The 22,279-nt window shown below is 39.6% G+C and overlaps 2 protein-coding genes across 4 annotated transcripts in view; one reads left to right on the top strand and one right to left on the bottom strand.

Annotated features, from left to right (window-relative positions):
• Window positions 1-341: 341 nt before the first annotated feature.
• DNAJA4 (DnaJ heat shock protein family (Hsp40) member A4) lies at window positions 342-6,531 on the bottom strand. Of its 2 annotated transcripts, XM_063412213.1 has the most exons (8): window positions 6,371-6,531; window positions 6,145-6,285; window positions 4,364-4,544; window positions 3,361-3,465; window positions 2,395-2,622; window positions 2,075-2,305; window positions 1,461-1,561; window positions 342-1,376 (listed from the first exon to the last, which is right to left on the bottom strand). In XM_063412213.1, the coding sequence occupies exons 2-8, from the start codon at window positions 6,274-6,276 to the stop codon at window positions 1,158-1,160; spliced, it is 1,197 nt and encodes a 398-aa protein (XP_063268283.1). In that variant the 5' UTR covers window positions 6,277-6,285; window positions 6,371-6,531; the 3' UTR covers window positions 342-1,157. The 2 variants fall into 2 exon arrangements, with proteins under 2 accessions (XP_063268283.1, XP_063268284.1); XM_063412214.1 differs by lacking the exons at window positions 4,364-4,544; window positions 6,371-6,531 and having other exon boundaries at window positions 6,145-6,276.
• A 1,452-nt stretch (window positions 6,532-7,983) lies between these two features.
• Window positions 7,984-22,279, top strand: part of ACSBG1 (acyl-CoA synthetase bubblegum family member 1) — a 40,013-nt gene continuing 25,717 nt past the window's right edge. For both annotated transcript variants that reach the window (XM_063412447.1, XM_063412446.1), the window contains exons 1-3: window positions 7,984-8,001; window positions 8,219-8,323; window positions 22,118-22,200. The gene's annotated coding sequence lies outside the window, so the exon portion shown is untranslated. The remainder of the gene's footprint in view (window positions 8,002-8,218; window positions 8,324-22,117; window positions 22,201-22,279) is intronic.

Raw genomic sequence — 22,279 nt, 5'->3', positions numbered from 1 at the left:
AAATAGACCAGAGCTGGAAAGCATGGGCTAAGTGTCACAGCAGCTTATTTTAGCATAAGGGAAAGGACTGAGGCTGTGTTACAGACATGGGAAATGACAGCCTTAGCTTTCCTGATGCTAGTGCAAGAGTGCAAGAGGATCACTTAAGCTGAACACCTGTTTCAACAATTGTGTAGTACATGGACATAGATCATTCATCATGGTTTAATTTCACTAAAGGGGACCACTTGTTTCTAACCCTGACTTAAAACACTACCAGAAAATAGGCAAAAAAGGGAAAAAAAATTTAATGGGATCCCTGTACTGTGGTATCAGATATGTTATAAAACAGCAGCAGTATACTCAATGCAGGTGGTTTTGGTTTATTCATTTTAGCTAAGGCACAAGTATACAATGCTGAGGAGGAAGAAAAAACCCTTGCTAGGGAAGGCTGAAATACAAAGCTTGAGCTTCTGAAAGGTCAAACTTTTATTTGCAAGTATTTGCTTCTATGTAACACATTAGAGGACAACTTGTAGCCTTAGGTCACACACAGAGAGGCAGCTTGAAGGAATGCTACTGTAAACCCACAGAACACAGGAAGAGGGCTGTGAGGCAGAGAGGAAGGCATGCACAAAATGCTTCTGAAATACAAAATGAGACAGGTATGAGTGGTGCGGCTAACACAAAGTTGAATATTGAGAACAATCTCGACAAGATGAGAGGAGTCTGAGCTTAGAACTTGTTTAAATAAAGGGGGTTCTAGAGGGGCTTAGAAAGTACAAGAGAAGCATGAGAAAAGGTGAAGTACTATTTATTAGAAGTTATTCTGCTATGTTTTATTCTATGAAATTTCCAGTATGAAAGTATTTACATAAGACACCCCACTTAGCCTCTATCAATATTGCTGAAGTCTTATAGAAATAGCACAGTTGAAATAAATTGAGAACCTTCACAGCAAGGAAAATGCATACCAACTCAGTTGGTTCTCAGCTGTATGACATTTGTTTTATATAGAAAGACTACAAGAACACAATATAAATTAGTTACAAAAAGGTGATACTGACAGCGCAGCAACTCAATTTGCTGAACACAAAAACCACAAGCAGTGGCTATTACAGCCATGCAGTTTTCATTGTGAAAATTTACATCGTAGATGATACCCACTCCACCTTGCTTTAAGATGTCTGACATTGTACTCCTGTTCTTGGACCCTCCTCATCTTCTTCATACGCTTCTCCTGCACTGTTACGGTAGGTTTGCTCGTTTGGATCAAAATCTTCAAGGTCTACCTGATCCATCTCATCTGTAACCATAACATCTTCTCGTGAAGGAAGCAGAGTCTCCAGCAGAGACAGTTTCTCCCTTGGGAGCCAGTAGTGCTCTGGAAACTGGACCTACAATAGTACAGATTTTTTAAAGTTAATATTTATTCATATACAAACATGAGTATATTGACTACAGAAAAGGATGCAGCTTACCAAAAACTGTATAATCATGCTGCCTTTGTCCATTGGAGATTTGTAGACAGGCATCCCTTCGTTGTAAATACACTTCAGGTCACCGTGTTTTATCACTTCACCTATGGAGGCAAGAGCTGTAAGTGGGCACTTCACAGCCACGCGAGGCAGGGCTGCACACGAGCAGCGTTCCCATGGCACCTCAGGGAGATTGGAACCAATTCACAGGAAAGAACTAAACCCAAGCTGTACAGAAGTAAGGCCATTTAAGGCTATTTCCCCTGCTATAAGAGAAATCAGCTTTTCTTGGCACAGCCTTCAGGCTGAATGAACAGATAATTTAGTAGAATTTAAGATTCTTGCCTCTTTAATATTCTCCTGGCTATCCACCAGCTGGGACTGAGGTTTATTAAGAAGTATTTGACAGCTTTAGCTATAACTCTGCATGTTTTAGAGAGAGCACAACAACCAAGAATCAACTAAATTAAGCAACTGCCTCGTGAACCTGTTCCAGTATCTGGTTAGAAAAAGAAAACCCCAAATAGAACAATCTCCCCCAAAAACTCAATCCAGGGACAATTAAACAGGCAAGCAGTTGATAGTTTACATACTATTACAACTCTTAACAGACTTACCTGGCCTAGTAGATATGACAAGAACTCTGTTGTCCAGAGTTTCAATTGTCTTTCTGAAACCACATAAGGCCTCCGAGAGTTGAATTCTCATTTTTGTGATTAAGTCATGCCCTCGTCTCTGAAAGACACTGTGATCCTTTTGATCAAGCACAATTATGACATCACCAGGCTCCAAATCAGGTTCCTGGTCACCTTCTCCATGAAATACTATCTTCTGACCATCTTTCATACCTGAAGAAAAGAAACCCATTTATTCCCTATAGAACTATAGACTATTATAGATTATTATTAGGGAACCAGTACAAATACACAGTTCTTACCTTTATCAACATGAACTTCTATGATCTTTTTCTCTCTTACAACCTTACAGCCATTGCAGTTGTCACATCTGTCCTTGGGATTTATTCTTTCACCTTGGCCTTTGCATTCTGGACACACAGTTTGGATTTGCTGCACCATGCCAGGTCCAATCTGCTGAACTATAACTTGCATCCCTCTTCCTTTGCACACAGGACATTTTTCTACTGCCCCTCTCTTCCCGCCATAACCTTTGACAAAAGAGTTAAATTGGATCTCAGTCTCAAAAAATTGCAGTAGTCAGGTTGGAACTCACTGACTTCTAGAGCATATTTAGGGTAACTTAAAAGTAGTTCAGTGATGGAATTCAGTTACCATCATTAAACACGTCCCAGAAGCTGGAGGTTTCTACCAACACAATGCTTATACAGCTTATTGTATTAGCCTCTGCCCCACCCGCTGTAAATCCTGGTTTCCAAGGTCCCATCAACATACCAAATTCAAGACATAAACATTCCATTAATACTTGGAAAAGAATCTGTTTACTAAATATTTAACAGAGTACTAAGATACAAGACCTTATTAAAATTTACCTCAAAGAGGACCAGTCATTAGGGAGTACTTAATAACTGTAAAATTAGTAGCATAACACAAGCTAGACTTCCACCCACAGCAATTAAAAGAAGTTTTACAGAACAGACATTTACATCCAAGTTCTGGGTGAAAATAATCTTAATTTAGGTACCCCTAACTGCAACTCTCAGTGAGTTCCAGTTTGCGATTAGAGCAATCACTTAAGAGACACTGTGGTTGAGAAACTGATTCTTGGAGAAGTGTAAGTAAGAATTAAATACCCTTGCAAACTTTCAGGCATCAGCCAAAGAAAAAAGAGAGAAAAGTAAGAAAGCATTCAGGCTTTTTTTCTCAGCCCCAGACAATCCACACAAATAAATTTGAAGAGGGGTTTGAAAACACTATTTGGGTTTTACCTTCACACTTTGCACAAATAACATTCTTTTGCAGTGCCAGTTTCCTTGTAATACCATTATATAGGTCTTCAAGAGATACACCTAACTGGTGCACCACATTTTTGCCTTTAGAAAAACAAAAAGGAAATATTAATACTTGTTCAACTCTTGTGAAGATTAATGTTCATGCACAGTCTCACTGAAGAAATGCCAAGTTCATTCCAAACTGAACACAACTCAGGCCCCTTAAAAGCATGTGCCATTCCATCAGCTTCCACTAAACTCCACCCATTTATGTCCAAACATAAAAGTTGAGCTGTAATTAAGCAAAGCATCATTAAAGCCACCCTATCTCTGCTCCTATTCCTGATTTTATAAGCTTAACTGAAACAGCAAGATGCAAGGACACTACCAGCTTCAGGTCTGTCAATTTTGAAGTTGCTATTATGCCTGCCTATGAATTTCCATGCCACTTCATAGCATAATTTCAATGATCTTACAGCAAGTTACTACTTGCTCCTTTAACAGGCACTGGGCATGGAAAAGACAAAAATCATATCATGCCTTTGGCAACACACTGTACTTAGTTGCAGCATGTAGCTTCTCCCAAATATTTTCATGAGATTTAAAATTACTGAAGTTTAAGTTGATGGTGTCCTTTTGAAGCAAGTAGCCCAGAAGCATATGAGCAAGTGAGGCACAGATTTGGAAAAAAGGTAACTTAAACAGATCTAAGTCAACTGCTGACTTACTGATGTTTCCCCCTCCCCTACAGACTACCCATTCCCCCTCCAAAAAAAATAAACAGAACTTAGCAGAAAAATGGCTAAGGCTAAGCCATGTTATCTACTTTATTAGAATCTTAACGCTAGAGTAACTAAAAAAATCATACTTTACTTATTCTATTGTTGCAACAAGTAATATCCACACTATGTACACTCAGCAGAACAGCAGTACCATAGCACAGGTGTTTTATGCTTAAGTGCATGGTTAGAGTTTCTAGAACTTGTTTAGAACTGTGTACCTCTTCTCTCTCTATTCATTCGGCCTCCACCACCAAAGAACATGTCAAAGATGTCCATGGGTGAAGAGAAGCTGCCGCCACTCAGGCCTCCTTCTTTAATAGCCTGCTCCCCACCCTGGTCATAGAGGTCCCTTTTCTTTGGGTCCGACAGAACTTCATATGCCTGGGATATAAGTTTAAACTAAAAAGAAAAAAGAAGCTCTGAACAACTATGACCAAGAAGAAAAGTAGCCCTCTCATATACAACTCCATCTACAGATTGAGCCACTACAGTACCTTCTTGTAGCATTTGTTTCCAAAAGGAAACTCCCTGGGTAACAGACTATAATAGCACACTTTTGTCCAGGAAAACCACCCCTTTCCTCCCTCTCCCCCCTCCTCCCATGTTTTAAGTGGGCTTAATTCAGTCACATCCACCTTACAAGTATATGCCAACTACATTTTGTCGATTGTGGTAGTTGCAACAACCATTACAACCTCTAACAAATCCATTTAGAAAAGAATATGGCACTATTCCCCAAGTCCTGCAGGTGCCCAGCTCCTCATGGCCACAGCAGGGCTCATCAGTCTAGAGCTACACAGGGATCCTCCCTGCCTGCTGAGCTGGTACATCCAGCTACAACAGAGATTTATGTGACCAGACACTTGTCTTGCTTACTCATCACAAACACAAGGACTTAGATACAAATCCACACATCCACCTTAACAAAACAATTTGGAACAAGGAATTTTCTTAAATAGCTGTAAAGAATTTCCTATTACTAAGATTACCAACTGAATTTTTAAACACAATTTGCTATTACTGGAATGACTACTTCCATTTTAAACTTCATTTACTCGTGGCCATGTAAAGTGGTGTAGGGAAAAAAAAGCAGGCCCAAAATAAAAGCAGAAAAGATTACCTTTGACTAAGCTACTGTTTGAGTTCTGTGAATTAGTATTCCAGAGACATAAGTAGGGACCTTTATTCCTATATTCCTATATTAAGGTATTAGCAGACTAGCTTTTAGATAAACAATCCTATCATTTATGTTTTCCATAGTTCTCCAGTTGTGGTGCTTATTTATCATCCAAGCCAACAGAGGCAGCTAAGCGGGTCTGCGCTGATAGCATGTAGAATAGCTCTTTTGTAAGCAGTCCACCCAGGTGTAGCCCAGTGATTCCCCGGGGATAGTTACCTTGGACATCTGCATTTTTCTCTGAAGAAAACCCATCCTGTTCAGCAACACAAATCCATCCAGCACAACAGTGCTGGCAGCTGGATCTACTATCAGCTTTTTCAGCGTCTGACAGCACAGTGGCCACTGACACACTAGAAATCCTGCCAGGTTTGCCTGTTTTAACCAACTCCTCTAAGGATGATTTCCACCGTAACTACAGTGAAACCTGTACGCGCCACATCCTAAAAGAAGGCCTTTGCCACAGCTGGGCCGTCAGGCTCACAGGTCTGAATAGAGCCCTGGAAGTAGAAGAGCCTTCACGTACTGGCATTACGTTCCGGGAAGAGCAAAGCAGAATTTGAACTCCGACTGAGTGCACGCTGGACTTAACAACGGCCTGTCTATGGGGGACCCGCGGTGTCCCCGCGGGCGGCCTACGCCGGCCTCCGGCTGCGTCTGCAGGGCCGCCCAACCCGCGGCGCCTGCGGTGAGCCCAGCTCAGCCCCGGCCCGCCGGAAGAGCCATTCGGGGCCGGCCTGGCGCAGGGGCCGCAGGGAGCGCGGCCGCCTCACGGTGGGCGGGTGGTTCACAGGCCCAGCCCCGGCCCCCAGCCCTGCGTACCCGCTCGCCCTCGCTGGGGTTCTTGTCGGGGTGGTACTTCAGCGCTAGCTTGCGGTAGGCACGCTTGATCTCCTCGGAGGAGGCATTGGGCTTCACCTGCAGGATGTCGTAGTACTCCGTCTCCTTCACCATGGTGGGTGCCTGTGGGAGAACGCACCGCGTTACCTCGCGTTACCCCGCGTTACCCCGCCCGGAGTACCACCGAGGCCCCGCGGGCCGCGCTCACCAATGCGGGCGCTCCACTGCACACAATGCCGCTACTGCTGCCGCCGCCGACCGCGCACCGCTCCCGGCAGCCCCGCCTCTTCCGCGGGCTTTATACGGGCCCCGGCCGAATCTTCTGGAATGACGCCGCGCGTGACGTCACGGGGCTGGAACGGTCTAGAACGGCGACGCGTGACGTCACCGGCAGTGCGCGCGGGGGAGGAGCCTGGGGCGGGCCCAGGGTTCGCAGTCAGTGTTTAAGGGGCAGTGTGGGCGGGTGGCAGGGCTGGCTGTGTGGGCGGGTGGCAGGGCTGGCTGTGTGGGCGGGTGGCAGGGCTGGCTGTGTGGGCGGGTGGCTGCGCTGTCTGTGGTCGCTCGGGATGTACGGCTCGGGCTCCCCTGGAATTCCCTGAGTACAGCTCACACAAATCAGTACTCCAAAGGAGTACCGAGGAGCTGGCATTGAATGGGAGCTGTAAATTATTATCTGTGTTAATGTGGTAATGCACGTCTATTCTTATCTCTTCTTTATTGCTTTTAGATTTATGTGTAATACCGTTTCTCAATAAAGCTTCCAAAATAATAGCTTTATTTTATGGAACCTTTAGATGAGCTTTGCACTAGGGATAAATGTGACTATGGAGTTAAAAATATATTAAAAACTACCGCATATTTTATATCTTTGTATTGTAGAAACAATCTGTTCAGTCTAATTTATAAAGCTTCCACCTGTGTCAGTTGTAGACAAATGTAAAATACTTTGGGCGGGTAGGAGTGAGGGGTCCCCCTGAGGTACCGGGACTCGCCTGAGGGGGCCCCTCACGGCTGACGCCTCACTCGGTGCCGCTTTCTCCCCCTGTTCTGTGAATTCCATTAATTCGCCTCTGGGAGAGCTTGGCGAGCACCCTGGTAGAACCTGCCCCACGTCGTGTGTTACATCTTGTTCTGATTAATTAGTAGATGGCTTTCCTGATGCTTTGTTCCTCAGTATTTTGAGCCTTTTAAATAAATTGGGCTAATGCTGTATCCATGCTCTGTCCTGAAAATTATAAATAGGTTTATTCACCTATGCTAAATCCTACTTTGACTTTAAACCTGATAGCAGCATTGAGTAGGGACTATGTTGCTTATATCTTACTGGCATATGGGATGCACCTGTAGAATGTTTATTTTATAGGATGGAGGCTGTTTAGCCTCTTCTCTTCTGGATTTCGGGGAGCAATGCTCAGGTAATAATCGATCCTTGTGATAGAGCATCTTCTTCCTGTCAAAGGTACCGGAACTTAAGTGAGTAACCTATCTCCCAGAGGTGGGATTGGGGAAGTGAATTTTAGAAGAGTGTATTGTAATGTTTATGTTACCTTGTACATGTCAAATAATCCCACTGGGTGCTGTCTCCTTTGTGCCCTAGGCAGCACAAAAAGAGCACGTCGTTTCTTCTACCTGTTGATCTTCTAAAAGGGAAATCTGCCCATCTCTAGAGTTTTTGGAAGTAGTTAAGATTAGAACAAGACATCTCATGGGAAATATTTTAGCTTCTGATTGTTAGAAGTTTGCCAGTATTCCTCTGTATCTGCTCGTTCTTTGTCCTTTCCTCAAGCCAGCCTACCTGGAGCAGACTTGGAAGCTGGGGTAGTTTTCATCTTTCTCCAGGTAACTGAAAGTCCTCAATTAATTATTTACTGCTCGGGGAAAGAAGATAACTGGTACCAGTGTGGACCTGAGCAAAAGCATATTTTTATAGAAAATAGCAACTTAACACTGAAAAATCTCAAGTGAAAAACACAGAAAAGCTGCATGAACCGAGAACAGATTTTGCTCGAACTTGAGTTGAACAGCAATGCTTATAAGCTGTTTTTTTTAATTCCAGGAAACAGGTCCTTATTCCTGGGAATAATTTTAGGAAAGCAGAGCATTTCCTGTGATCATGATAACCCAAAGGTTCCAGTGCCCTGCCCTGCCAGCCACAGCCCAGGTATTGAGTCAGGATGACTCCAAAGGAGAGTGCCCTATTGTGTTGTCTAACAGTCAGAAGTGGGGAAAAAGAAAAAGGGTAAGGAAAAGCTGCAGTGGGATCTGAATGAATTTTTTTCAGCATTTAGAGATCTGGTCGTTATAATGAACTTCCTACTGCATTTCAGGTAAATACTATGAGAAGATTGAATTAATACAACCTACTTATATTAAGCATGTAATTTTACTGAAGGAGGGGGAGCTAATTACAGGAAATCAACAGAAAATATGAATGAAAAGAGTAGTCCACAAGAAAGAAATCAGTGTTGGTAATTATTATTTTCCCTAAGCATAATTATCAGCAGTTGTAAATCACGTAAATCTGTTTTGCAATTGTGAAACTATATTGACAATTAAATACAGAAATTATTTTCTAAAAATTTTTATAATAAGTTACTCTGTAAACTTGTAAAAAGAACTAAATATCTCCTTTTTAAGGCAAAAAAAAAGGTTTATTCTCATAATGGCCTTCACCTTAAAGATAAATGAACTGTAATCTGTAGTTCTGAATATAATATTTCCATTTTAAAATAAACAATAAATCTGTTTATAGCTTTATAGAAACTGAATGCTTCAGTAAATGAGAGGCTTTCAAAGCACATAGGAATTTTAGAGATCCATTTTTAGTATGTCATAGAAAGACTGTATAATTTCTATGAGTGGAAATCCTAACATAGGTGTGTGTAGATACTGATAAATATAATAAGAACTCACACTGGTGGATAGTTTCTTACTCTTAACATTTGTTACTTGTAATAACAGCCAGAAACTTGGCTGGTTTGGATTTTTGCTTAAGAGAATTGAACCTCCTACTTCTTTTATTTTATTAGGGAGACCTATCAGGTTATATTTACTTTAATATGCAGTATTGGTTTTCTCAATCTTTGGTTCCCGCTGGTACAATCAAATCGTTACTTATTCAAAGAATTAGTGGGAAAAGTAGTAAGGGTTGGTGTTTGAGATTATAAAAATGGGAGAGACACCAGTCCATGGGTATCCTTTGCATCATCATGTGCATATCCTACATCGCTCTCGTCTGAGTGATGCAGTCATTCTGATACCTGAGGGGAACACAGTCCTGTAACTGTCTGAAGCAAGACATTTCCTATATCTCAATACTGTATTTATGGAACAGAGTTAGAATCCTCAGCAGCTGATTCTGTCATGATTAGTAATAATTGTGATACAGCCTCTAAACATGCAGACATGTTTCTCAGCAGTTACAGTGGTGGTTCCTGTATGCCCAACTCTGTTTCTTGTGATGCCCGCCTTGCCTCCTTAAGTCTGTGCAGTCTAACTGGAAGTTGCTTACCCATTTTTCGGATGAACAGCTGATTTCTTTTACTGTTCTTTCCCTTTCTTCCCTCCTGCCACATGTAACATGGATCACCTTGTCACTTTTTACTAGCACAATATCAAATTTGCATGTGGGTGTCAACAGGAAAACAAGCAGAGAATTTCTGCTCTCTGCAAGGAGGCAGGACTGGATTGGGAATGGGGAGTAATTAGATCTCGAGTCTGTTTCATTTAACCACCAGAGAACTCTGGTTCTGAAACAGGTTAGCATAAAACAAGAGTTAAAACTGCTTCCTCCTCGATCTTGGGATCATGCAGCATTTTTATATGCTACAAGAATTATGCATTTATCTTTCAATCCTGTTATATAAACCACTGCTAGAATCTGCTTGTTTGCATTTCTTTTATCTGGCTGTATTACTTGTTTCTCATTCCTCTTGAAAGCAGCATCCTGGAGACACAGGTAAGAGAACAATCTGCTGAAATGCAGCTGCAGCTTCTTGCAGCACTCTTGATTCTAGTAAAGAAGTATCAAAAATAACTTTTATTACAAACACTGGGGAAAAAGCTCAGGAATCTGAGGGATTGTGTCTCTTTTCAGTCACACTAAATGTGCATAAAGATATTCAATATCTCCTCTATAAGGTGAAATTAGAATCACAGCAGACTTTCCTTTACGCTGAGCTGGATTCTTTCAAGCATCCAGATGTCAAAAGTTACCACAATTTCTACAAACTTCTTAGGAAAATATCCTTTAAATAATACTTTTAAGCTATGATTTTTATTCTTATTAAAAATATATGTTAAACAGTAAAGTATGACAGTTTCATTTAAGGAACGTTTAATGGTTCTGGACCCATAGTTAATATATGTAAAGGATATTTTGTACAGAAACAAGCTATTAGGAAAATATTTTTGCTATAGATGGAAAGTAAAAGATCTGTATCTGCAAGAAAAATGTAAATGATGGCATTTGTTTTGAGCAATTTTAGGGTAGTGAGTGACTAGCAATCATACCTTTCTCTAATCTGAATTCCTTCATTAGAAATGAATTAGTATAAAAAGCATATGTGAGTTTAAAAAGTTGTTGCTTGCCTGGAGCTTTTTGTTCTGGAATCTGCCCTCAGCATCATCTTCTTGGCCCAAGGTACCATAAATTGGTTGATCCTTAAGTGTTGAGACTCACTTGTTTAGTAAGACTTAATGGAGGCTTTGCCACAGTAATATTTGAAGACATGTTTGGATTTAGAATTTTGCATAAACCCTGAAACCTACTCTTATTTAGCAGATCTGTGTAGTTTAATTGGTTTTTTTTTTTTTTTTTTTTTTACTTTAACTAAAATGTTTTAGACACCAAGTAAAATTTTTAATTTTATGAGAAAGTGGGAAAAAGAGAGAGCTGTAGATAATCACAGTAAATTTTGCTAACATAGCAGGCAGAGGGCTGCAATGTTTCAAGTTGAAAAGATGACAGGCTCTAAGAAAACAGATTTGAAATAATGAAAAAAGATCAGAAGATATGCCATTTATGTAAAGAAAAGTATCAAAGCCTTTCAAACAGGAAAAATAAAGGTTATTAGATGTTTTGCCAGTGGTTGTTGTGAGGTAAGGCTTTTTTTGATTTGGTTTGGATTCAGTGCTGGAAGATGGGAGTTACAATGGAACTACCAGTTTAGTAACATGTTTGCACCAAAAAGTACTGTTTTACACTGTTACTATAAGTTACGTGACTCAAAAAAGGGAGGAAGGAAAAAGGGGCCCTATCATACAGTTGCTTAAATTAATTGGGATGAGTAACAAAGAGCATCTAGATTTAGTCCACCCCTCCATTCATTTTAAGTAAATACAAGTTTTATGGTATTCACTTTCTTGCCTTACAAGAGCACACAGCCCTGGCTAGTTTCACATTTCCCTAGTCTTACTGTGAATTAAACCTGAAACATCCTGTCCCAAACATGCTCCACCCACGCGGAGGCTGCTCTGCCTCGTGGTGCTGTTGGTCACCGACCTTAGTAACAACATGGCTTTGGTTTGGCCTCTCTGATATTTCTGTGTGGGATCTTGACAGTGCAAATTTGTAGTGACAGTGTCTTCAACTCGGAGGTATCAGTTGCAAATTTCTGAAAGGTACCAGCCCTAATTGCAGGGCAAAGGATGTGAACGGTATGTGAGCTTTATCTGTCTTTTATAGCTTAGTGAGCTTGTCAATGCCCAGAAATATTAACCCATAGCCACAAAAACAGCCCATCCCACCACAAAAATTCTGTCTGGGTCTAGTGCAGTTTTGTGCAACTTGCATGCAGGTAAATCTAGGCATAAAGAAAAGGATCATAGCATCTTGTAAAGTGCAACATGTAAAAGCCATTTCAAGATGAAAGTCCTTTCTGCTGAACTCTGTATAAGTTGCTGGCCTCACTTATTAGGATTTATTTCTTGAAACTTGAAGACAACCTAGAAATGTACCAGAACTGCAAAGGTAGGTTCTGTGTAGACCTATTATAGCTTGACATTTATGAGTCTACTGTTCAAGTGACAAGACTGTAGCTGACAGTTGCAGGAGACAGAGTTTATCACAATCACATGAGTTTTCTGTTACAGTCACACAATAGAGAGTTCAAGAGTAACTCTTCTCCACCAATTCCCGCTGATAAATTCCCCTTGCTTCACGGCCTGGCTTCCCTTCTGGCAGTAACAAGCTGTCCTTGTTACTGGGGGAGTTCTTTGTCACTGGAGAATGCTTGATTGTATCAAACTAATTTGATAACCACTAGCTAGTTTTAGGAAAAACATAAGAAAAACAAAACAGAAAAATCTTTCATAAACACAGTGTGTACAAAAGACATGTATATTTGAGGTTTTCTGTTTATTCACTGAAAGTACAAGACTTAGAGAGTGAGCAGCCATTTCCTTCCATGAGACCAGCCTGTTATCCAGCCACTAAACACCCAAGATGCAGCTCAAGCAAGGTAATTAGCAGTTCTCTAATTGGATTCCTTCATATAGCATCTAAAACATTTTAGATGACCTGAAGAAGAAAAAGAAGAGTTTTCTTGCAGCAGAGTTTTCTTTATTATGTTACTGGAAAGTTGGTTGGAAGGAAGAGAACTTGCAGCTTTCTTCAGAGAAGCATTGGAGAAAATCGCTTGGAAAATTAGTCCGAAAATGAAGGAGCTAAATCAATCCTGACAAATACAGAGCTTTGCTGCATATGATGACACATTTTTACCATTGAAATATCCCCCATTTTGTGTTCAGATATTTTCAAATCAAGTTTCTGATGTTGAGAATAGATCCCTTAGAATCTCACTTCAGAGTTTTCTTTAATTTCAAATTGCATTCTCTACAATTATACATCTGGATGTTGTTCAAGACATTCTGGAATAAAATCCACACTTTCTATAAAGTTAATGTTTGCTATCTTAGATACTCCTAATCATTATTAGGAGTAATAATGTCTTTGTACCATTAAGTAAAACATTTTAGATTATGTTCTCTGGCTCTGAAGGCCATGGCACAGCATGGTTTGCATTTCTCTTCCTCCTCCAGACAGGGCCATCGTTATTATCATCTCCAGTGATAGCCTCTGCCCCGTGTTGTCCCAGAAAAATGCCAGTTCATACAGACCAAAACCATGCTAGGGAAGGTGCTCACAGTGGGTGGCTTGAGTCATCCTCTGGATTTGGTTTTGTTTACCAGTATAAAGTAGCCTAAATAGCTGAACTGGACTCTCTTACATCCTGGGAAGTAATTTGTTCAGTCATGTGTAGAAACTTCACATTATACCATAGGCCTGCTCTGTGAGGAGCAGGAAGTGCTGCTGTAGTTGTGGTGCTGGAGGAGGTGCTTGGCTGTTGCAGTACTGGGTTTCATATGTGGAATTGGCTTGAAGGCATTTCCTAATGTAATTAATCTGTGTTTTCTTTAAGAAAAGAGCTTCATTGAATGTTCTTTTCTGAAACTAGACTTGGTAAAATTAGAACTGCTTCAACTTGTGTGAACGAATTTGTGGAAATCCTGGCAAAAGAGGAGATTTGCATCTTAATGCACTGTAAACTCATTAAAATTCTTCTCATGAATAGTTAAAGAAAAGTGAATTAAAAGGAAAGTTTAACAGTAAGCAGCTCACAGGCACTGCGACATTTCAAGCATGTTAAAATCAGAAAGAAATAGCTTTTGTAGCAGTAGTCTCCTCCTCTTGTATTACGTGTTGCTTTTTCTAACAAATAAACAGTTACTGTTGGTTTCTTTGGTTCTCCAAGTAGCTCATTTATGCCTGATCTGCACAGTTCTTTAGCATATTTGTGACCAGCTTTGCAGGGTTTGTCAGCATGCCTAACAGTGGAGAGACTCTTACAAAACAATTGCAGGATGAAAATGCAAGGAATGTTTCAGGAAGCTGTGAAAATGGGTAAAGTAGCTTGAGCATTTATTTTAACAAGCCGATCTGCCAATTTTTACCAGCTTAAGTTTCTTTTGTACCACTGTGCAGACCCACAAAAATTTTGTCTGGTGTCTCTACTATCTAATGAAGAATAAAGTATATCTTTTAAGGCTAGAATGAGAGAAAATGGTTACTGAAGATTATAAATAGGTTTATTCACCTATGCTAAATCCTACTTTGACTTTAAACCTAATAGCAGCATTGAGTAGGGACTATGTTGCTTATATCTTACTGGCATATGGGATGCACCTGTATAATGTTTATTTTATAGGATGGAGGCTGTTTAGCCTCTTCTCTTCTGGATTTAGGGGAGTAATGCTCAGGTAATAATCGATCCTTGTGATAGAGCATCTTCTTCCTGTCAAAGGCACCGGAACTTAAGTGAGTAACCCATCTCCCAGAGGTGGGATTGGGGAAGTGAATTTTAGAAGAGTGTATTTTAATGTTTATGTTACCTTGTACCTGTAAAAGAATCCCACTGGGTGCTGTCTCCTTTCTGCCCTAGGCAGCACAAAAAAGAGCACGTTGTTTCTTCTACCTGTTGATCTTCTAAAAGGGGGATCTCCCCATCTCTAGAGTTTTTGGAAGTAGTTAAGATTAGAACAAGACATCTCATGGGAAATATTTTAGCTTCTGATTGTTAGAAGTTTGTCAGTATTGCTAAGTGCTAATATCCGTTTCCAGAAACCAAACTGTTGTATGCTATTCAGTCTTCCATTAAGTTAAAGCTAACTTCACATTTTTTTTAGGGAACTACTTGCATGTTATGTCTCTTGGAAGATTTGTTTGTTCCTTTCAAGTAAAGGATTGGTTGGGATAATTTCTGCCATAATGGTTTCTTCTGTCCTGGGCTTTGTAATTGTGGATAAGAATTATGAGGAGCAATCTGAAGATTTAAGTTTTTCAGAACAGGAAGAAGTTTAAGAAATCTTTGAGAACTTTTGAATGTATTGTTGTTGCTTCTGGAATCCTACTGTAGTTAGTAGTAGAATTGTCATTTTTTGGTTTAATATGTCCAAAGACCATAAACAACTGTGTGATTTTTGATCTGAATAGATATGTGTACACTCTGACTCATGAAAGTTAGGATTTTGCTAAGTTAATAATGCCTCTGTTTTAGTCCATGCACTGATCTATTTGTGATATGCTTAAACAAAACACTCCAAACAAACAAACAAATCTATGTTTTCTTCATTAAGGAAAAAATTCAAGGAGAATTTAAAACCACAGTGGTTTGCTTGCACTGCAAATAGGAAGTTTAAGCTTCCTGTATTAGAAAGATGTTTAGCATTTGGGGTTTTTTTCTGAATTTCTAATGAAAGAATATCAAACCCTAGAACTCAAAATACTTTGGATACATTCAAAGTCTTTGGCATAAAACTTTTGTGTTTTGTTTGTTTGTTTTTGAAGTTGCAATGTCAAATGCTGTTGTTTACCTGGTTTGAAGTTAAACTTCTGTCCCTTTTTTAGTCTGCTGGAAGTAGGACTCCAAGTAGAAAGAACTAGACAAAGAAAATAAAATTGTATCAGACGGAAATAGGAAAAAAAGACCTTTTATAAGGCTTAAATTGAATCAGTGTGAACTAAAAAATGAGGCAGAGATGAAATAATGAGTTCTGTGTGACCTAACTTTGCTGCATTCCCTGCAAATAGCCATACAGAGACAGCTGCTAGAACATTTCTGCTTCAGGTCTGGGTTTTTGCTGCGCAGGGGAGAACAGAGCCAGAAAATCTGTACCAAGGTCAGGGCAGGGTTGTAGTAGGCTTCCAACTGCTGAATAGCGCCTTTCTGGGGAGAGAATAAAAAAAGGCTCGTTACATTGTTCTTTTCTTCCCATTCAGCCATGAAGTTCTCAGCTATCTGTAGAACTGGTCTGCTCACCAAAATAAATGACCTGATTTTTGAGGATATTTATTCTTAACAAGAGGAAGAAAGCTTCAGTTCTGGTTTTTGCAAGTAAAGACATAGGTTTTACTAGAAGGTAGTGTGCCAGCTGTGTTATATGGTAAAAGAGATCTCAGCTGTTGACTTTATCACTAGTATTTTATTAAGCATTTGTTTAGCTTTTGAATATATCTTTGTGAGAGAAGAAGATGAGTGAGTAATTTGACAAAGACTGGTTTCTTGTGCGCTATAAAAGTCAAAGCAATTGTCAAATCATCTGAGCCTTTTTGCAAGAGTAGGAACGTATCTGGGCTGATCCATGGCCCAGTTTTTAAGTCTCATGAGGGCATGGAAACCAATTAACAGCTAAATCTAACCTGTTCTTCAAGGGCAAAGGGGAACTTTTAAATAGAATTAATAAGGAGTGTATTATAATATTGCCCTCATTTGAATAGAGGAGTAATTAGTAAATAAGATGACCAGTCATAATAGACAGCAATGTCCTGTAAAGGGCCATGGGGACCTCCTGTGACTCTCATTATAGAAAAAATATTACATTACAGAAAATGAGGGTTTAAAGAACTAATGTGGTATGTCATTACTGTGGGGTTTTTTCCCCCTTATGTAATAAAAAAATGAGAAAACATTTTCAGAACATCTTAGGTAATTGTTGACAGCACCTCAGAGTCTGGAGATACAGGATTTGCTTGGCTATTTCTGTGCCAGTCACAGGTTTCTCTTTAGATGCTGACCTATCAAAGTTGTGGTGCTATGTTGATTTAAGTCAGTGACTTTATTGTCTTTGTCTAGAACTTTAGGTCAGATCTGTGATTCTAAATTTATTGTCTTGTGCTTATTCCTACAGTCTGTCCCCAGTGTTCTGTTTTAAAATACTGGATTTGGCTCTTGTAGGATACATGGGGATTTGGGAAAGGATTTCTCATAAATGGAATCCAGATGAAGATATTTAATTTCTGAAGTCTCTAGGCAAAATGCCAGAATCATTACAGTTTTTAGAGGTTACCCATAGGTAGTTTAAGCCATTGCTTTTTGCTGCCAGAAGAGTTGTCAGATGAATACTTAATGATTCCATCTTGAATTCAAATGCCCCAATGAGCTGTTGAAAATGTCTAACACCCAATGAAAGGGTTTTAAGAATGTGCAGATGTAGACCCAGAACACTCCCCAAAGCAGCTCTAATGGAGAATAAGGCTGGTGGAATGTACATAGCTGGATTAGTCTGGAGAACATGCAACAAAAGCTTGGAGGGGGGAATTTCTCAGTGTTAGAACAGAGATCAGTATTTAGGACACTTGTCACCAAGACTGAAACAGCAAATGGAGAGATGATTGGAAAAAGGATGTTTTATCATCCACTTTATAATGGATTTCTTAAATAATCAATCCACCAAGGTGTAGGATTTTAGAGAAGGAATTCACTAGGTTGTCCTCACAAGAAGCAAGCAGTGAAAGATAAAAACAAAATGTATGAAGATGTTCTGTCTTGGAAAAATGCATTTTTCCACTTCAGCCTATTTTTTGTGTGTATTAAATAGAATTAATATTTAATAGTTAGGAAAGCCAGTTCAACAAAGAAGTATTTGAGAAAAAGATACTTGTGCAAATGGGGATCTGCACACATTGCTCCCTAAGATAAACACCTGTGTCTTACAAAACATTTCTTTGGGCGAGGCAAGCAGAGAAAGGAGTTTAATTAAAAGGTGGGGGCTGTGTTGTAAGAAGTATGAAGTAACATGCCAACTGCCACATGAATGCAGCCTCTGGCAGTGGGTGAGCTTGTAGTGCTATGCTGGGAGGAACAGCAAGGCAGAGGAAGGAGCTGCACTGCTTTGGATCATCACAGTGAGGGCAGAACAGCAGGGAGCCTTCCTGGGAGCCACTGAGTGTGGAAGCAGTGCCGTGAGAGCACTCCCAGGAGATGCTGAATGGGATTGCTTTTTGGAAAAAATCCTCTAAGGGACAGAGAAATTGTGTGCACTGCACAGGTACTGTAACTGAGCATTCCCTCCTTATTTGATATGTTCTCGGTTGCAGACAGTCTGCAGGATAATTTATTTCAAAAGGACAAAAGCAGAAAAATCATACAGTCGTGCAAGTTTTATAATAAAAGCTTTGGAAGTTAAGTGGACCTGAACTGCAGTAACATGGTTGACCACAGCCAGAGCTTTGCAACCTTGAACGCACTGTTCTTCTAAACTTCAGCAGCACATCACAACCTCAGCTTATCTGAAATGTTATGAATGCAATATCTTCAACAGTGAATATGTCTCATCCATTAAACCAGAATAAAAATAATTGATTAATAAAAATATTTAGCAGTACGGTGATCTCACATGTGGCACAACAGTATCCAGGAACAGAGTGGGAGTGGAGAAGCTGTATAATGGAGAAGCATCTGCAACAAGAATACCGAGAAAGGGAGGAGGAGATGGTATCTTCATTGTGAGTCTGACAGCACAGGTCTGGAAGCTCAGAGTGTGGCTCTGGGTGAATGTGTGGCCTGAACTACCCACTGGTTTCATGGCAAAAACAGTTTGTTTGAGTCTTCTTTGTGAGCAGTTGTGAATGTGATTTCCAGACATAAAAGTAGTTCGACTTGCTATATTTGTGTAGAGGGTTATGAGTAAATTCTGAAGTCATATCCTTGAATAATGTATTAACAATTTATATATGTAATTATTTGTTAAGTTGCTTATTTTTTGCAACTTTATAGAAAGCCTCTTTCTCTATAGAAAGGTTGATCTTTTGAAATTTTGATCATCCTTGTAGAGAGCTGACTGGTAAAAACTTAACACTGAAAAGATTACAGGAGTTGAACAACAGGAGTAGGATAAAGAATAGGAATACCAAAGAATGAGATGTCTTTTTATTTGTTCCCATACATAATCTATTTAATGAATAGGTTTCCCTTAAATTTCATAATAATATGATGGCTGCATAGCAGTTCATATTCTCTTGATGCAGTTTGTAATAGTAGAAATCACTCTGCAGAAACAAGACCAAAATGAATCCTAGAACATAAATTTCATAGCTTTTAAATTTAAGAGAAAAGCTACAACCTAATTATACTGGACATTCAATGTATCCTATAGACTTATTCAAGTGAGAACTTCTGTAAAATGTTTTTTTCCAAAGAAGAAAATGCTTTATTATCATATTAAAGACTGACTTCATAGATCCTCTTCAGTTTTATTGTTTATATTTTCACCAGATTTTACTATGAGGGAACAATTTAGAGGACAGCAAATATCTGCCTGTATTTGGCCTAGACCGTGAGGTGTAAGCAGAAATTCCAATTCCCAGTGGTACTGTATTCAGTGGTTGCTATCAAATACACTCAGATAAAACCAGTATTTGCTAAGCCAGCAAATCCAGATTGGATGCTTCTCCTCTGGTGACTCACGCCTAGCAGGAAGGGCTGTCAGTTACATCAGTTACGTTTACCTCACACATTACTTCCACTGGGTTGCAAAGATAAATCTCTCTAGAGCTGTTACAGTCATGGAAACACAGAGGGAAAGGAAACTCTGCCTTTGTTAATCCAGAGTAGAGAACATTCAGATTCTTGCTTTTCAGGTTGGCCTGGTGTGTGAGAACAGCTTCAGGGTGGAATAGCATCCAAGGGGCGCAGGGAAGTGGTGGGAGCTGCGGATGGGTTGGGCAGCGTTGGGCTTTGCCCCAAACCTCTGGATAAGCCAGCCAGCCTAAGCTGTGCTTTCGCCTCAGGTGAGGGCAGTGTGGTGAATTCAGGCAGCAGATGAGGTCATGTTTGCTAGACAGGTACCTTGAAATTAAAGCCCAAATTACATCAGGAAATACTGTCATTCAAAAATCACCCATGCCAGTGGAGTTACACAGAAATATGCTTTGGTTAGTTCTAATGTTTTGGAACATTATCTCAGTTTGTCCTAATTGACTTGTTCAAGTGACCTCTACTGTTAAATTCTTGCTCTGTGTGTGATTTGTAGAGGTTTTTGCATATTACCTTTGGAGTTGTAAACTTGCAGAAATCAGAGGTAGAAAGTCTACCTTTAAACTGGTAGTTGGATTTTGGAAGATGCTGGCCCTGCACTACTAACACTGAATAATTTATGCAGAACCTCAGTCTTAATAAAAAATTTAAGAGCCAAAGTCCAGATATCCAAAGCATTTTGGTTTTGCTGGGGCATCTTGGCACCACGCCGTGGTTCTGCAGTGCCTTTTCTCCTTGCTGCAATTTATGCTCGGTACACTCTTGACACCAGGCAGCCCCACCAAATTCTGCTCAGTTCAGTCTTGAACAATTCCAGATATCATAACCATTCTTGGATATTTACCTAATTTTCAAGTAAATAAGATTAAAAAGGTTAAGTAGAAGTCCTAATAAAAGGTTAAAGTAGAGTCATCAAAGCCACATTCATTTTTCTATTTAGAGGCAATGGTTCTGAATATACACAGAAATTGTTGTTGGAAGAGAAAATTTCTTAATTGTACTTTCACGGCAAAAAAAAAAGTTATAAGTTATTTTAAGTTATTTCAGATTTTTTGTTTTCATTTTATTCCCAAAAAAGTCTTCCTGGTCTGTCATTCTGTCTTTGCAATCCGACTTCTTTGTCACCATTTCTTCCACTTATCAAACACAGGCTTACCTTTCAAAATGCAGGATAATCCCCTTCTACATTTAAATTACTCAGTTTCTCATCAGCATCCACCTTCACCAAGCCAGTGATTATTTTCAAAGCCTCCTTTTGCTTATCAGACAAGCCCTTTCATGTTTTGTGCCATTATACCATTAACAAGAGAGTAAACATCCTCACAGGCAGCATTAGTGATTACTCCTTGTTTTTCTTCAGCTGCTTTTGTGACCTGTGCCCTGCTCCTAGGGGACCTGTGGGGAAGAGCGAGGCAGGAATAGAACTGTGGTTGTCACTTCTGAGGGCTGAAGAGTTACACAGTCTGCTGCATTCTTGTAAAGGGGACACAGCTTGATTGAGGCTTTTTTACAGTTCAATTTCATATGACTGACAATAATAAATTCTAGGAGTGTCCCACATATATAAGTATTTTACAAGTGTGGTTGTTAATATGAAATGGGAAATAGTGCCTGACGTAGTGTTTGGTCCTGCTGTTTGCTTCCTGTCACCAATGTGTAAAAACTGCTTTTGAGGTTGTTATGTGTTTGAAAGCTGTGAAGGGCATTGTTTCAACTTTCTTTTTCTACATTTTGAGTTAATTTATTACACTGTGGAAGGGAAGGACTTCCTGAGCTTCACTCAGGACTCTTCTGTTGTACCTATGGAGAAGGAGTGAAGGAAATCCTGGCTTCTTAGCCTCTAAAGGCTGCTGATTCCCACCACTTGTTCTATGAAATGAAATTAATTAAATTTAGAAATCCTTACGCTGCTGTTAATGAATAATCTGCAGTACATTGCTATATTCAGTCATTTCTAAATGCTTACTGTTTCGATATTTTGCTCATAGAATTCTTAGCAGTCTGTCACCTTACAGACTTTTTGGGTTGGAGTTTGTATTTGTGCTTTTAACTTGGTCTGTTTACTTTTAGGAAAAGTTAATTTTATCCATGTATTAATGATAATTTGTTGTGTTGCTGAAATTTTGGAGAAAGTTCATTATTATTATTATTATTATTATTATTACTATGATTATTACTATTACTATTATTAACTAAATGGCCTTCTCTTCCTGGCTTAAAAAAACCCCTGACTTCAGAGCCTCAACAGATATCAACAGTGACAATTTACAAGGTTTTGTGATATTAGCAGTGTCAGTATGATCAAGTTTAAGATTGGTAACTCATTTTTCATACTTGTATGGTTCATGGCCTCTTTGAGGAGGTTCGAAGTTAGGGTCTTCATCTGGTATATTCCATGATGTTGAAACCAAAAGCATGAAATAAAGAATGTTATCCTTAGGGTGAAAGCATTTCTGTTTAACTAGGTCACAGTGGACTTTGCAACAGAGTCAAAATGCATTTGATAGCTCCGAGCTTTCTAATTCCACTTGCTTGTGGTTTTGTTTATCTTTTGATACCTTACATTGCATATTTGCAAATTGATTGTAGTAGATCCTACTAGTGCTCCTGGATAACATCTTAATAGTTCTATTTGCTTTCAGAGCCGTTACAGATGCACAGACTGTCTGCAGGGATCTGCTGCCTCATTTGGAAGAGACCCAGGGTGAAGGCATAGAGCCAGCAGGTAAACATGTAAAAGATGATCCTTGGAAATTCGAGCTCTTCTTAGATTTTCTTTTTGATTTATTTTTTATGTCTATTCT

The sequence above is a fragment of the Prinia subflava genome, chromosome 15, assembly GCF_021018805.1.
Source record: "Prinia subflava isolate CZ2003 ecotype Zambia chromosome 15, Cam_Psub_1.2, whole genome shotgun sequence".
NCBI classification, from domain to species: Eukaryota; Metazoa; Chordata; class Aves; order Passeriformes; family Cisticolidae; genus Prinia; species Prinia subflava.
The sequence above is the reverse complement of the archived record's forward strand: the minus strand, read 5'-3'. Positions and strand labels throughout refer to the sequence as shown.